Source organism: Chelonia mydas, chromosome 3, assembly GCF_015237465.2.
Source record: "Chelonia mydas isolate rCheMyd1 chromosome 3, rCheMyd1.pri.v2, whole genome shotgun sequence".
NCBI lineage: Eukaryota > Metazoa > Chordata > Testudines > Cheloniidae > Chelonia > Chelonia mydas.
Window position 1 is genome coordinate 66,511,417 of NC_057851.1, and position 14,407 is coordinate 66,525,823.

General features: G+C 39.4%; 1 protein-coding gene across 3 annotated transcripts in view; it reads right to left on the reverse strand.

Annotated features, from left to right (window-relative positions):
- The window catches only part of UBE2J1 (ubiquitin conjugating enzyme E2 J1), a 58,036-nt gene that overhangs the window by 25,643 nt on the left and 17,986 nt on the right, over positions 1-14,407 (reverse strand). For 2 of the 3 annotated variants that reach the window (XM_037894462.2, XM_037894464.2), the window contains exons 3-5: positions 12,329-12,460; positions 9,732-9,816; positions 6,860-6,965 (exon numbers count right to left, since the gene is read on the reverse strand). In XM_037894462.2, the coding sequence (XP_037750390.1) occupies positions 6,860-6,965; positions 9,732-9,816; positions 12,329-12,460 (323 nt within the window). The remainder of the gene's footprint in view (positions 1-6,859; positions 6,966-9,731; positions 9,817-12,328; positions 12,461-14,407) is intronic. The other variant, XM_037894465.2, reaches the window with a different exon arrangement.

A 14,407-nucleotide genomic window follows, 5' to 3' on the forward strand; every position in this document is an offset into this window, starting at 1 on the left:
GAAAGAGTGAGAGGAGCAGAATAAGGATAATGGACTTGCTAGGTAAGATCCCATGGGAAAAAAATACAAGGGAAAAAGGAGGAGTTCAGGAGAGCTGACAGTTTCGCAAAGAGACAATATTAAAGGCAAAATTGCAAACTAATGGGAAGAACAGCAAGAGGGCAATATGGCTACATATGGAGCTCTTTAATGACCTGAAAATCAAAAAGGAATCCTACAAAAAGCTGAAATATGGACAAATTGTTAAGGATGAATACAAAAGGACAGTGCAAGCATATAGAGACAAAATCAGAAAGGCTAAGGCACAAAATGAGTTACACCTGGCAAAGGACATAAAAGGCAATAAGTAGTTCTATAAAAATAAGGTTCTATAAATACATTAGGCGCAAGAGAAAAATAAAGGTAAATGCAGGTCACTACATAAAAAGAGAGTAAAGAGAGCTATTAACAGACAACACCAAGAAAGCTGAGGTGTTTAAAGTCTATTTTGCGTCAATCTTCATTAAAAATGTAAGTTGTGACTAGATGCTTAACACAATTAATATTAACGAGAAGGGGGAATGAACACAAGCGCAAATAAGAACAGATTAAAGACGATTCAGATAAGTTAGGTGTATTCAATTCAGCAGGGCCTGATGAAATTCACCCTAAAGTATTTAAGGAACTAGCTGAAGCAATCTTGGAACCATCAGTGATTATCTTCCAGAATTCATGGAGGACAGGTGAGGGCCCAGAGGATTGGAGATGGGCAAAGTACCTATCTTTTAAAAGGGGAACAAAGAGGATCCAGAGAATTATAGGCCAATCAGCCTAACTTCGATACCTGGAAAGATACTGAGAGATCATACAAGAAGACCTGGACAACCCTGAAAAATGGAGCAATAGAAATGGGTAGAAATTTAATAGTGCAAAGTGCAAGTTCATGCACTTAGAGACTAACAGCAAGAATTTTTGCTATTAGCTGGGGTCTTATCAGTTGGAAGCCACAGAGGCGAAAGACCTAGGTGTATTGGTTGATCACAGGATGACTATGTGATGTAGCCATGAAAAAGGCTAATGCAATCCTAGGATGCACCAGGCAAGGTATTTCCAGTAGAGATAGGGAAGCGTTAGTACCATTATACAAGGCACTGATAAGACCTCATCTGGACTGCTGTGTGTAATTCTGGTCTCCCATGTTTAAGAAAGATGAATTCAACCTGGAACAGGTGCAGAGAAGGGCTACTAGGATGATCAGAGGAATACAAAACCTACCTCAAAAGAGAGCTGGGCTTATTTAGCCTAATCAAATGAAGACTGAAGGGAGATAGGATTGCTCTCTATAAATACATCAGAGGAATAAATACCAGAGAGGGAGAGGAGTTAAAGTTAAGTACCAACGTTGACACAAGAACAAATGGATATAAACTATCCATCAACAAATTAGACTTGAAATTAGATGAAGGTTTCTAACCATCAGAAGAGTGAAGCTCTGGAACAGCCTTCCAAGGGGAGTAGTGGGGACAAAAAACCTAACTGGCTTCTAGACTAAGCTTGATAAGTTTACAGAGGGGATGGAATGATGAGATTCCTGCAATGTAAGTAGCCGATCTATGACTGCTAGTAGCAAATATTACCTGGTGACGGGACACTAGATGGAGACGGCTCTGAGCTACTACAGAAAATTCTTTCCATGTGTCTGGCTGGTGGGTCTTGCTGAAATGCTCAGGATCCAACTGACTGCCATATTTGGGATCAGGAAGGAATTTTCCCCCAGGCAGAGACCCTGGGGATTTTCTGCCTTCCTCTGCAGCATGGGGCACAGATCACTTGCAGGTTTAGACTAGAGTAAATGGTGGATTCTCTGTAACTTGAAGTCTTTAAATCATGATTTGAGGAGTTCAGTAACTCAGCCAGAGGTGATAGGACTATTACAGGAGTGGGTGGGTGAGTTTCTGTGGTCTGCAATGTGTAGGTGGTCAGCCTAGATGATCATGATGGTCCCTTCTGGCCTTAAAGTCTAAGAGTAAATTATTAAACAATTTGTAAGCACCTAGAGGATAATAGTGTAATAAGAATAGCCAACATGGATTTGTCAAGAAAAAAATCATGCCAGACCAAACTAATTGCCTTCTTTGAAAGGGTTATTGGCCCCTAGTGCATAGTGGGAAGCTGTCAATCTGACGTTTTGATTTTAGTAAAGTTTTTGATACATTACATTCTCATAAGGAAACTAGGGAAACAGTCTAAACGAAGTAATTATAAAGTGGATGCTCTACTGGTTGAAAAACCATATTGTCTAGCTGGAAGGATGCACCTAGTCCCACAGGGGGGTCTGCCTGGGTCCAGTACTATTCAGTATTTTCATAAACTTGGATAATGGAATAGACAGTATGGTTATACAATTAGTGGATGACACCAAGCTAGGAGGGCTAGCAGGCCCTTTGGAGCACAGGATTTGAATTCAAAGGGATCTTGACAAATTGGAGAAACTGGCCTGAAGTCAACAAGATGAAATTCAATAAAGACAAGTGCAAAGTGCTACACTTAGGAAGGAAAAAAATCAAATGCAGAATAACTAGCTAGGTGGTAGTACTGCTGAAAAGAATCTGTAGGTAACAATGAACCCCAAAGTCAATATAAGTCAATATGATGCGATTGAGAAAAATCATTTCGGGATGTATTAACAAGAGTGTCATATGCAAGACACAGGAGAGACCTGTTCAACTCTACCCAGCACTGGTGAGTACTCCAGGTGGGGCTGCCTCTAGTTCTAGGTGCCACACTTTATGAAAGATGTGGACAAATTGGACAGCATTCTTATGAGAGCAACAAAAATGATAAAAAACTTAGAAAACCTGACCCATGAGGAAAGGTTAAAAAAACTTGGCATGTTTAGTCTTGAGAAAAGACAACTTGGAGGGGGAATCTAATAACAGTTTTCACATATATTAAAGGCTGTTATACAGAAGATAATGATCAATTGTTCTCTATGTCCACAGAAGGTAGGACAAGTAGTAATGGGCTTAATCTGTAACATGGGAAATTTAGGTTAGGTATTAGGAAAAACTTTTAACTATAAGTATAGTTAAGTACCATAACAGGTTACCAAGAGAAGCTGTGGAACCCCCCACACATTGGAGGTTTTTAACAACAGGTTAGAAAACACCTGTCAGGAATGGTCTAGCTATACTCTGTCCTGCCTCACTGCAGGAGGAGGGACTAGATGACCGCTTGATGTCATTTGCAGATCTACATTTCTATGATTCTATCATACTATAGACAGTGTCTGTTATACACTTCTCTCTCCCTTCGTCCCCCACCACAGCCACCCACACCCACAGGTAAGTTCTTGGTACTTATCCTCTTGTACCTTATATTAACTCCAGCCATCTCTTTTCCCTACCCTGCAATTTAGCCTGTGCTATAATCTAAACTATGACCTTAAAGAATGAACAACAGATGAACCCATACTTTATCCACATGATGCTGACAGAAATGTAACACTATCAAAATCAGGTATTTTCTTTGACAAACATTCTTGGACTTATACAACGTGCAGGCAAAAAACATAAACATGATACTCTCTACAATGAGTCCCAAATAAAGCAGTTGGAGTAAATGCTGATATAGATCATTGTAGATAACATATATAATTTTCTAAATGCTCTTTTCTCAGAAGGCAAGACAACAGCAAAAGACATTCTTATTTCTGGAGTACAAGTACTTTGCAAAAGAAGATTGAGAACCAGAAGTTTGTACAATGGGGCTAAAGAGTGAAGCAGGTGGGTAAACCTTCTGGCCAACAAGAGCAATTAAAATCACTGGGCTCTCATAGAATCTAGAGATGGAAAAGGTCAGCTAATTTCATATTCCTACCAATACAGACCATCGGGGGAAGAGAGGCATAAAGCAGAGAAAATTTAGTATTTGTATTTTGATAGCACCCACAATATGCTAGACACAGTACACACCTGAAAAAGCTACAATCTAAGGAGAAAAGCAACACATGAAGGGAGGAAAAGAGGAATATCAACACAGTGCAAATATACTATCTCCAGCTACCTAATTACCTAATCATAATTAACTGGCTAATTTATTGCAGACATCATTGCAGAACTGGGTCTTGAGGAAGGACTTAATGGAGAATGTAGTGACTTTTTTAATCACATGAAGTAATGTGTTCTGTGTGTAGAGGATGGCATGATAAAAGGAGCAAAGTCAAGGCTCCTTGAAAAATAAACATGGGAGTATGACACCAAGGCCCACTGACATATTCATTACACCTCACACTCTGCTGTCATCATCTGTATCTAAAAGGAGTTATGTAAGAGATCAATGGAAAAGTAGTAACTCACTGATCGCTAATATTCTTGCATGATGAATGTATGGGGTGTGCACAAAGAGTTATGGATACATGCTAGAATTATGTTTTAAAATTTGTTTGACAAGCAATACATAAGCCGACTCAGCCCTAGATAAAGGAATGTGTAATTGTCTGACCAGCCTCATCATCAGACAGAGACAATGAAGGCATATTTACATAAAAGGTAAAGAAAGCCATCAACCTAGTGAATGGACGAGATAGCCTCTGAACTATAAAAACAGGGGATCGAACTTCAAATGATAAGTAATATAATCAACTGATAGTATACAACATTACTAATGGCAAGTTTATGTCACGGAGTTCACTTAAGTCACAGATTCCATAGCTTCCAGAGACCTTCAAGACACTTTCCGCTTCAGCCCCAAGGTGGTACGGCTGGAGCTGTTAGCCAGAGGAGGCCCTGGAGCTCTGAGCCGCCGTAGGCAGTAAGGGGCCACTGCAGCTCTTGGTTGCTGTGGGCAGTGGAGGGACCCGGAGCTCCAAGCCACCAACTTTGCAGCTCCCAGCCACTGCGGGCGACCAAGGGCAGAGCTCTGAGCCACCACTGGCAGCGGGGGGACCCGGGGCAGCAGAGGACCCCACAGCTCCCTGCCACTGGCCCCGCAGCTCCGAGCAGGAGCCCAGAGCCGTCAGCCACAGCAGTGGCAGGTGCTGCACCTCCTCCCCCTATTTCCCCTCCCGGAGCCAGGTTTAGGCTCTCATCCCCCATTTTGTCACAATTATTTTTAGTAAAAGTCAATGACAGGTCACAGGCTTCTGTGTATTTTTTTTTAATGGCCCGTGACCTGTCCCTGACTTTTACTAAAAATAACAGTGACAAACTCTTAACCTTAAATATTATTGTATTATAAAAAAGTGTATCAAGCAAGGTCTTTTATGAAAGCTAATGACACATTGGTGATTAATATCATTGTGAAATGAATATATTAACATATTAGGAAACATGGATATTCACTAACATTATGGTCTAAAGTCTGACCAGGGGAAGAGAAACAGGTTTTCTCCCACACGCAGGCCGGAAGGCATCCCAGGAGTGTTAAGGTAATAAATCTCTAAGCTCCAGCCTTTTGTCCAATGCTGAGTCCTTACTTAAAAAACTACTGAATCAATCCTTTGGAATGGGCAGGCAGAGGTGGTGTAATTTAGGACAACATTTCACATTGTTCATTCAACCACACTGCCCAAAGTGCTGTCGCTTCTGAACGCATAACATTAATGAAAATCTTATTAAAGAGTAAGACTGCAACATTCAGGAAGCCAAATACCAAAAGACTAAGATCCACTTTCTTTAGGGACTTCCATGAAATGAATTTCTGGTCAGAAATAGTGCTCTGCATATCCTGTAAATTCATCCATAGAGTTCTAGCCATGTAATATATCCAACACCTACATACAAGCTATTGTTAAGCACTTTGCAAATACATCATAAAGCATCCCTTTTTGCTAATACCTTTCTTAGAGATTACATTTTCCTTCAGAATAAAGTCCTAGAGAGCACAAACAGAACAGCCTTCAACTGGGCTCCAGACATTGTGCACTTAGCATTTTTCTGAACAGTAGCTGAAACATTTTTCTCAATGCTAAAACACAGACTTTGTCTTCACCCCTTCTAGAAATGGAAAGTCACATCAACCTTCAATTGCGATGTTAGGTCTTGTGGCTGTATATGCCAGACTCTAAATCTTCTGAATGGCAAGGCATGGAAGAGAATAAGGGGTTGTTGTTGTTTAAGAGACAATGCTGCTTAGGAGAAAACTAGTCACCAACAAATTTCTATTACTGCCTGCTTCTAAGAGCTATATTTATTATTCAAGTCCTACTATGACACATAAAGGTAGTGATTCCACAGAACCATTTCACCTTTAAGGTAATAAGGCAATTTAGATTTTCCGTTCGTTAGAACTGGAATTTCAAAAAGGTCCAGTTAAGAAGCTCTGAGGGTGAGCAAGGGATCTTGCCTTGATATGCAAAATGAAGATCCATTGATCCACTTCCTTAATTCTGCAATTAGACCTCTGAGACCAGACACTGGTCCTGAAAACTCTCACTTTCGTTTTACTTCTCTCTTTATTAGGAGGAAATCGGTTAGGCAAGACATTCTGTTGGGCTGCAGTGACAAATGTACAGATGGCATGAGCACGCCTACCATTTTCTCGTAGATGTTACAGGATAAGGTAACAGCCTATAAGCCTGGTGTGCAGAAAGAAAGTCTTCACAGACAAAAGTTATTAAAGGGAATTAATGTTGAAGGCAAAACAAACTTGGACAAAGAAACAAGACCAGAAATGTAATCACTGTGATACAAGCATACTGTTGGCATTGAAGAAATAAATTAACAATAATAATAATCCTGATATATAGTTACTTATTTCTAATTGACTGACAATCCTAGAAGTGATTATTCAGATCAGAGGAAAGGGAATCCTCTTTCCTACAGATCTATGATTTTTATATTAAAAATTGTTGGAGATGTTAAAAAAAAATAAGACTTACTTCTTGGCAAGTGCTCGTCTTTCCTCAGGTGTGTAGTCAAGGGATCCTATGGCTCCCTCTCCTTTGGTTGGCATAAAACCAATAATGGCTAGTAAAGCTGTTCTTACTGAAATTGGAAAAAAAATAAAGATTCAAATTAAGTTTTTCTCAGAATTGTTACTTAACTGAGCCTAGACTTGGGGGGGTAGGGGGGAAAGAAGAGTAATGAGTTTTGTCTACAAGATTCCATTCTGTCTGAAGAAAGTTTCTTGTAATCACATCAAAACCAACAAAAATAGTATACAAAAAATAAGGAGAACACAAGAAAAATCCCTTTTCTTTTATGGCAAGGAGTCACAGATGGAAGGGTTATGTAAGGGGAGATGGTGAGGTGATGGCTGATGGAAGGGGGCAGAGGACAAAGACTGAAAAGGAAGGCTAAGGCCCATAGAAATAATGGATCAAAATGAACAGTTGAGTACAAAACAAGGAGGGAGGAAATAGAGTGGAAAAGGACCATAACAAGGAAATTAACTTGGCATGGCCCACGTACAGTTATTTGCTGAATTTGGGCCTTAGATTGTCAGCACATCGGGAGAAGGACCAGTTTTTCTGTGTGTCTGCAATGAACATAACATACCTGTCATGTGTACATGTTTCTTCTTTTGATTTATTACAATTGTTTATTATATATAATAAAAGAATGTCTATATGAAAACTTAAGGCACCATAACAGTAATTAAATAAATAGGCAAAAAGAAAAGAAGTACTTGTGGCACCTTAGAGACTAACCAATTTATTTGAGCATAAGCTTTCGTGAGCTACAGCTCACTTCATGTAATGCATCCGATGAAGTGAGCTGTAGCTCACGAAAGCTTATGCTCAAATAAATTGGTTAGTCTCTAAGGTGCCACAAGTACTCTTTTCTTTTTGCGAATACAGACTAACACGGCTGCTACTCTGAAACCTGTCATTAAATAAATAGGCAATTACAGAAGTGCTAGTCAGTGCTACTCAGTTGGATAATACCTAAGAAAATTAACATACAAGCCCACAGGTAATAAATACCACAGCAGCATATATACTGCCCACAAAAGCCCTCCACAATTGCTGAAAAAAGTTTAAAAGCTATTAAGCAGAGACTGAAAAATTGGTCTGCTCATAGAACCCCTGAGATTCTGCAGCCTCAAAATGTTCATAGCTGTAATTCTGCTTCAGGAGAACATGCTGATTCATGCACAGTTCTATGAGCCCTAGTTTTCCATAATACTCTGGTCATAAAATTTAATCCTTTCAGTATATTTTAGTGTGCAATTTATATCCAGGGTAGGGACAAATGATTAACAATATGGCATAAAAACAAACAAGTGATAGATGAGGGGGGAAAACGCAAAAAGATGTGGCCTTGTGCAATGCATCCTGCGGCATGATTCCTCCTCTTCCCACTTCAGGGAAATGTATAAGTAGTATAGTGCAGTGAGACTTACAAAAAGCAAAAACCATTCTCTTGATCTCCCACCCCCTTGAGCCCATCAGTATTCCATTGTCTCTTCCAAGTCCTCCCTATACCTCCCTCTCACACCAATTCACATCCCTTCACTGATCTTAAACATACCACCTTACCCTTCCCCTTCATGGGTACCCCATCTTTTTTCTCCTTTGAGATCAGCCCCCTTTACTCTCTCCCTATGAGATTTCTTCTCCTATGGTGCTTCCTGTTTTCCACTCTTTTCACAAGACTGAGGAAGGGTGCTGGTGAAGGTGGGTGGGAGGCCTGGTTCCACCTTCCAGTATGCTATAGTTGCTGCTCAAGTTGAGGGGAAACAGCCTTCCTACTTCTGTATGCTTTGGCTTGGCTGCTTGCAACTGTGCAGTATCCCTGCTTGCGCCAGAGACTATCTTGCCAACTCAGCAGAGGAAACATTTCATCTGCAGAACTCAAGGCAGCCTAGTGTCAGTGGTAGCCATAATCCTGGCATCCACAAAAAAACCCAACACCACACGGGACTTGTGATCATGGCCTATACAGGCCCCAATGGCTAGTTCCAGGCAACTGTCGTGGAAACTGTAATAACCCATGTTGTTTTTGGAAAATTAGGGTGACATACTTTCAACCCTAGTGATTAATTTACACCAAGGTGACCTCCACAAATTCAGTGGCTATTTTTCCTATTTTGATTAAAAATGGAGATTAATATGGACATCTATGTTGGTCAAAAAATGGAGTTAGGGCATAGCTCTGGAGTTTTCAGACCCTAAAGGTCAGCCCTGCTAATCTGAACAGACAGTGGCATGAATGGTTAAATTAGATTGAAACAGGAGAGGAAGTGCTCACAGCACCAGCCAAGACTCCTACTTACCCTTTACCTTACCCCTGAAGAAACATACAATTAGTTGGCATTCAGCAAATACAGTATTGTCTTAGAATTTATTTTTTTTAGTCCTGTGATCAATAGATACCATAATAAAATACTGATTCCATAGTCAATTCAACTAAGATTTGTTTACAAAGAAACTTTAAGTGAGCTTAATAAAAATGCATTAAATTCAAAGTTTAATCATCAACTTATCCAGGAAAAATGATAACACTAAAACCACGTGCCTCTTCTCGCCATTCTACTTATTTCTCTATAAGGGACAGAAACTGAAACAATGTTATTTCCAGTGTCTCCTTGAGGTCAGGGGAGTAAGTAGAAGAAATTCCTCTGCATGTCATCAGAGATTGGCCCACATATCAAGCACTGTGCTTAATGATATGCTGATGAGCACAGTATAAAACTGAAATAAGATAATTGATAATTTCACAAAGAACATAATTCTGAAAACTAGTTTTGTTGGTGTCCATCAATGTTTTGCTGAAGAAGAATTACACTGAATATTAAGTAATACTCACTACTCCAGGAAGGCTGCCATGTTTCAGGGTGATGTCCTGAGATGCTTAGACAAATTTTCTTCCCTACTTCAAACCTGCCATTGGCCTTCAGGGAAGAGAGTCGGGGAAGAAAAACAAAAAAGACATTATTCAACCCAAATATTCCTTGTTAAACTAGCTTCTACCAATAAAACTAAGCAGTAAAAATCTTTTCAAGTAAATCTGTTTGCAATCATCATGTAACAACTGAACAAATGACAACAACATAAAGCTCGATTAGGTTTGTTGAAGCCACACTTGCTGCTGTTTGCACAAATCACTGAAGACAATCTCCCATTTAAGATATCTTTTAAACATAACATAAATAGCAGAAGTCCTCCAAAAGTGAGTTCTGTATTCCACTTTTAAGATCTGCAACATTTAATATGACAAATGAGAATAATTTCAATGCTTTAAAAGCCAAAAATACTACGGAAAATTTACTGGAATTGATTAGTAATGGGTGATCATAATCAAATTTTTCAATCATATAAAAAAATTTAGAAGTTAAGGCCACTATGATGCTGTCCTGTTTTGCCAAAACATATTTTAAGTGTTGCTGAAAGGGTAGCTCTTGTTATATTTACAGGCAGAGCTGGTAGCACCATCTATAGTTAAGGTTGCCGGATACTTTCAATCATAAGACCCTGTTTTCCGTTGCTTATGACTTAGTCAAGCATTTGCCAAATGCATGGTGGGTGTTCATGTGAGGCTGATTTGGAGGGAGAAGTTTCAGCTAAAACAGTTCAGCAGTTTCCAAGAATGAGATTAGGAAAAAATACATTGTTTTGCCCATGTTTATTTTTTTTTTTTTAAACAAATGTTCAGTTCAAAATCTCTAGCAACTCTATGCTTCAGAGAGACTTAAAATTTGACACCAGGAAAGTGCTTTTTGCCATCCCTGTGAAAATTATCCAAATTTTACCAATTTATGACCCTTTGAAAAATCTCAGCTTTCACATGCTTACTAGAGGCTTGACAGAGTGTGGCAGGTAAATATTCTGATGATTCCATCTTCACTGGGCATGCTTCAGCCCAGGGTTCCAGGGGCTTAGCAGGATCTTCCCTGCAATTACTCCTCCCAGCTGCTGGGGTTCACTGTGGTATGGGGCACAGGACTGAGAGCAGTGAAACTGTCCTTCCTGCACTATCTGTGCTCCCTGTCTGGCACATAGCCAGTGTGAAGGATGAGCAGCAAATTTGAATGCAGAGTAGATGAAGAGGCTGCAGGAGCCAGAGGGTACAGGGAGCAGAGGAAGAGGGAAGGACCCAGGGAGTGGGGATAAATAGAAGCAGAGGCTGAAGGGGCAGGAACCAGGGGTGTATAGGAACAGAGGAGGACAGGAACAAGCTGAGGGCACAGGAACAGAAGGGTCCACAACCACTGTAGCAAGCTCCCCTTCAGAACCTGGAATTGAACTCAGGAATCCTGAGCGTCTAACATTCCTCTGCTGTCAACAAACAGCTGTGAGACACATGCTTTTTTAGTAGATTTCATCCCCTTCTAGTAGCTGGTCCACATAGACGGTAACAGCCTACTCCTACTACCAGTTACTCCATTAACTCAAGTGGTAGAAATTTGTACTGTAGATGTAAAAGTCCAAAACCCTGCTGACGACCCAAGTAGAGGGGTCAATATGGCTCCACTTTATATAATTTAATTATGATACAGTCTTTAATTATATGATCACATACTATTTTTTCCATTCTTGTATCTTAATGCATATGCACAAGGGTTCTGAATTAAGGTTGCATAGGTAACCTTAATTCTGGCATTTCTTAAGTTTTGAGTGCTTGTCTTTGCAACTTTCATACTCACATATACACACACACACACACAAATATTGACTTATTTACTTAATAAAATCCTCCTGACACAAGTTTGAGGCAAGGTCCTGCCTGGTGCTGGTCACATGCAACTCTCGTTGATATCAATTGAAACTGGATAGTAAACCTCTCTCAAGACGAGGTCACTCAGTTTGTTTGCTCATCCACTATTTCTCATTGTTTCTCTGGCCTTGGAATAAGAACTTGAAGTGTTTTAATAAACAGATTATGTTTCATTACAGTTACTATAAATAACATTTCAGCACACAACATAGGTAATTGTCCCTGCCTACATCACTATTCCAAAGTGAATCAAATGGCATGGCATTATGCCTCCTACCACAGCAGTAGGGGAATTATTTTCCCTCCTCTTTCAGTGGTCAAAGCACTAAGTTCAGTTCATCCTACAGTAGGGTGACCAGATAGCAAATGTGAAAAATCGGGACAGGTGGTGGGGGATAATTGGCACCTATAAAAGAAAAAGCCCCAAATATCAGGACCGTCCCTGTAAAATCAGGACATCTGGTCACCCTATCCTACAGTGGCTTTTCCATAATGTATATAATCTTGCATAAATAGTCTTCAAATTTTTCATTTAGTCTCATTTACAGGTATACAAATGGATAAACAAAACAAAAAGGCACAATTCTGCACTTTTCTCTAAGTGAACTCTGTCCCATATTGCCAAAATCTTTTATGGTTACTCTAATTGAAATGACCATATAAAAAAGATGACTCCTAAATACTCTTACTGTTAACAGAATGATGCTTGGGGGTTTCATGGGATACTCTGGTGGTAGTACTATTCGTCCATGATAAATTCCTCCATCAAAATCTGAATCTGGAGGGCCTCTAACAGTAAAATGCCATTCAAAAAGATTATCCTAAAAAACAAGAGCACGTAAGTCAGAGAGAGCAGGACAAAAACAGATAATTATTACTTTATTAAAACAAGCATGGACTGTAACTCTGTAGAATAGCAAAAGTTCAAAATCAGAAGAATGCTAAATGAGAATAACTACTATAGGACAGTGCAGCATTGTGGAGGCTACAGTTAAGGAGCAATACAGCACTGAAAAAAGCAGCAGCAGGTTGGCAAAAATGGGAGGTTGAGTCAGTTTCCATGTATGACTTATTTTTTATTGCGCTTTCTAGAGGTGCAATTTTTGGTTGCTGGATGTTGTTAAGTTTCAACAGAGCTTTCAGCTTACAGCACAAGATCACAGTCATTTTTCACCTAATGAGCCTGAACTGTGAGTTCTTCATAAACCGTGAAAGTATTCATGATATGTGGTGCAAACTCCTTTAGAGCCTCTAACCTATGGAGACTGGCAGAGATTAACCTCTGCAACACATTAAAACTATTATTATGATCATTCCCCTTTCTAAAAAATGAAATGTAACCCTCATCATATTCAAGATGATAAAGAGGTGCTTTGAACCAGCTATTCCATCTGATTATTACAGGGGTTGGTGGTATGCAAGGACTTTTCCCTTTTTCAGTTAGAAACATACAAAACTGTGCTTTCATTGTAGGGCAGACAGTGAAAGTCTGTTTTATAGTCACAACAAATGCATTTACTTTTAAAAGTATTTTCATCCACAAATTGCCAACAAGGTTAAGCAAATGCACCATGCACATCAGGTGTACTGCATTTAAAAATAAAGGTTTCAAACCTCAATCCCAAGCTCTCACCATGTAGGTGACATTATCTGTCACAAATGCAGTCATGCAATCAAATAGTATTATGAATTTCTCAACAGTTTCCCTTACTGCCTGGATTACTGTTTTAAATTAACTGCTTCCAAAACCTCATAACTCAATAAAAATACTTCCAGCTTGTTTTGTTCATGTGGAGCTGAAGTAGCTTTGTTGTCACTGCTTGTTGGGCCAGGGATGGCGAGAATATTGAGTACATATCTGTCTTCAGCATCAATAGTATCATCTGCTACCATGCTTTTCTTTTAAATCTTGAAAGTATGCAGTGTTGGGATGTTAGTCCCAGGATATTAGAGAGATAAGGTGAGTAAGGTAGTATCTTTTATTGGACCAACTTCTCTCGTCTTTCTCACCAACAGACATTATCTTTTACTGGACTAACTTCTGTTGGTGAGAGAGACGAGAGAAGTCAGTCCAATAAAAAATATTATCTCACCCACCTTGTATCTCCAATTACTGAATGTCATATTCAAAATTCTTGTGTAAGTAAAACTTTCTAAACTGGTCTGCACTAGGTATAACTCCAGTGTGTGTTCCAGATTGCATTCTAAAAACCCTCTGAGTTTTGAATTGTGAAGGATATACAAGAGGGAGAAAAGGCTTCTGTTAAGCTGAAAGCTTCATATCTCCTGTAAAGCTGCTCTTCGATCTTAGTAGTAAACAGCTGTTTTCTGACGTTTCAGATTTCTGTTTTCCTCCACTTGTAATGCCTCTTGTTAGTACTTATGTGTTGCACTTTCCAGATGCTTGTTACAGCTAGCGTTTCTGGTAAAATCAACATGCTGCACCAGATACAAAATAACTTTCCTTTGTTTTCATTAAATGTTTGAGAATATTGCTGTGCTTGTTGCTTAGCACTTAATTTTGCCAATTTTTACTCGTATTTTGTTGCTGGCGTTGTCCACTATTTACCATTATTCAAAGGTTTGCATATTCCAACCATTTTAACTTTTTCACTTCCGCTGACACCGCAAAAAAGTCATGATCGCTTACTGTTAATTAAGACATGCTCTCTGTTTTCACAGTTGAGTTGAAATCAACAGCAAAATTTACAGGGTCTGGGGACAGTGGTGACCAACACTGACAAAGTCATATCCCTACTCATGACTAA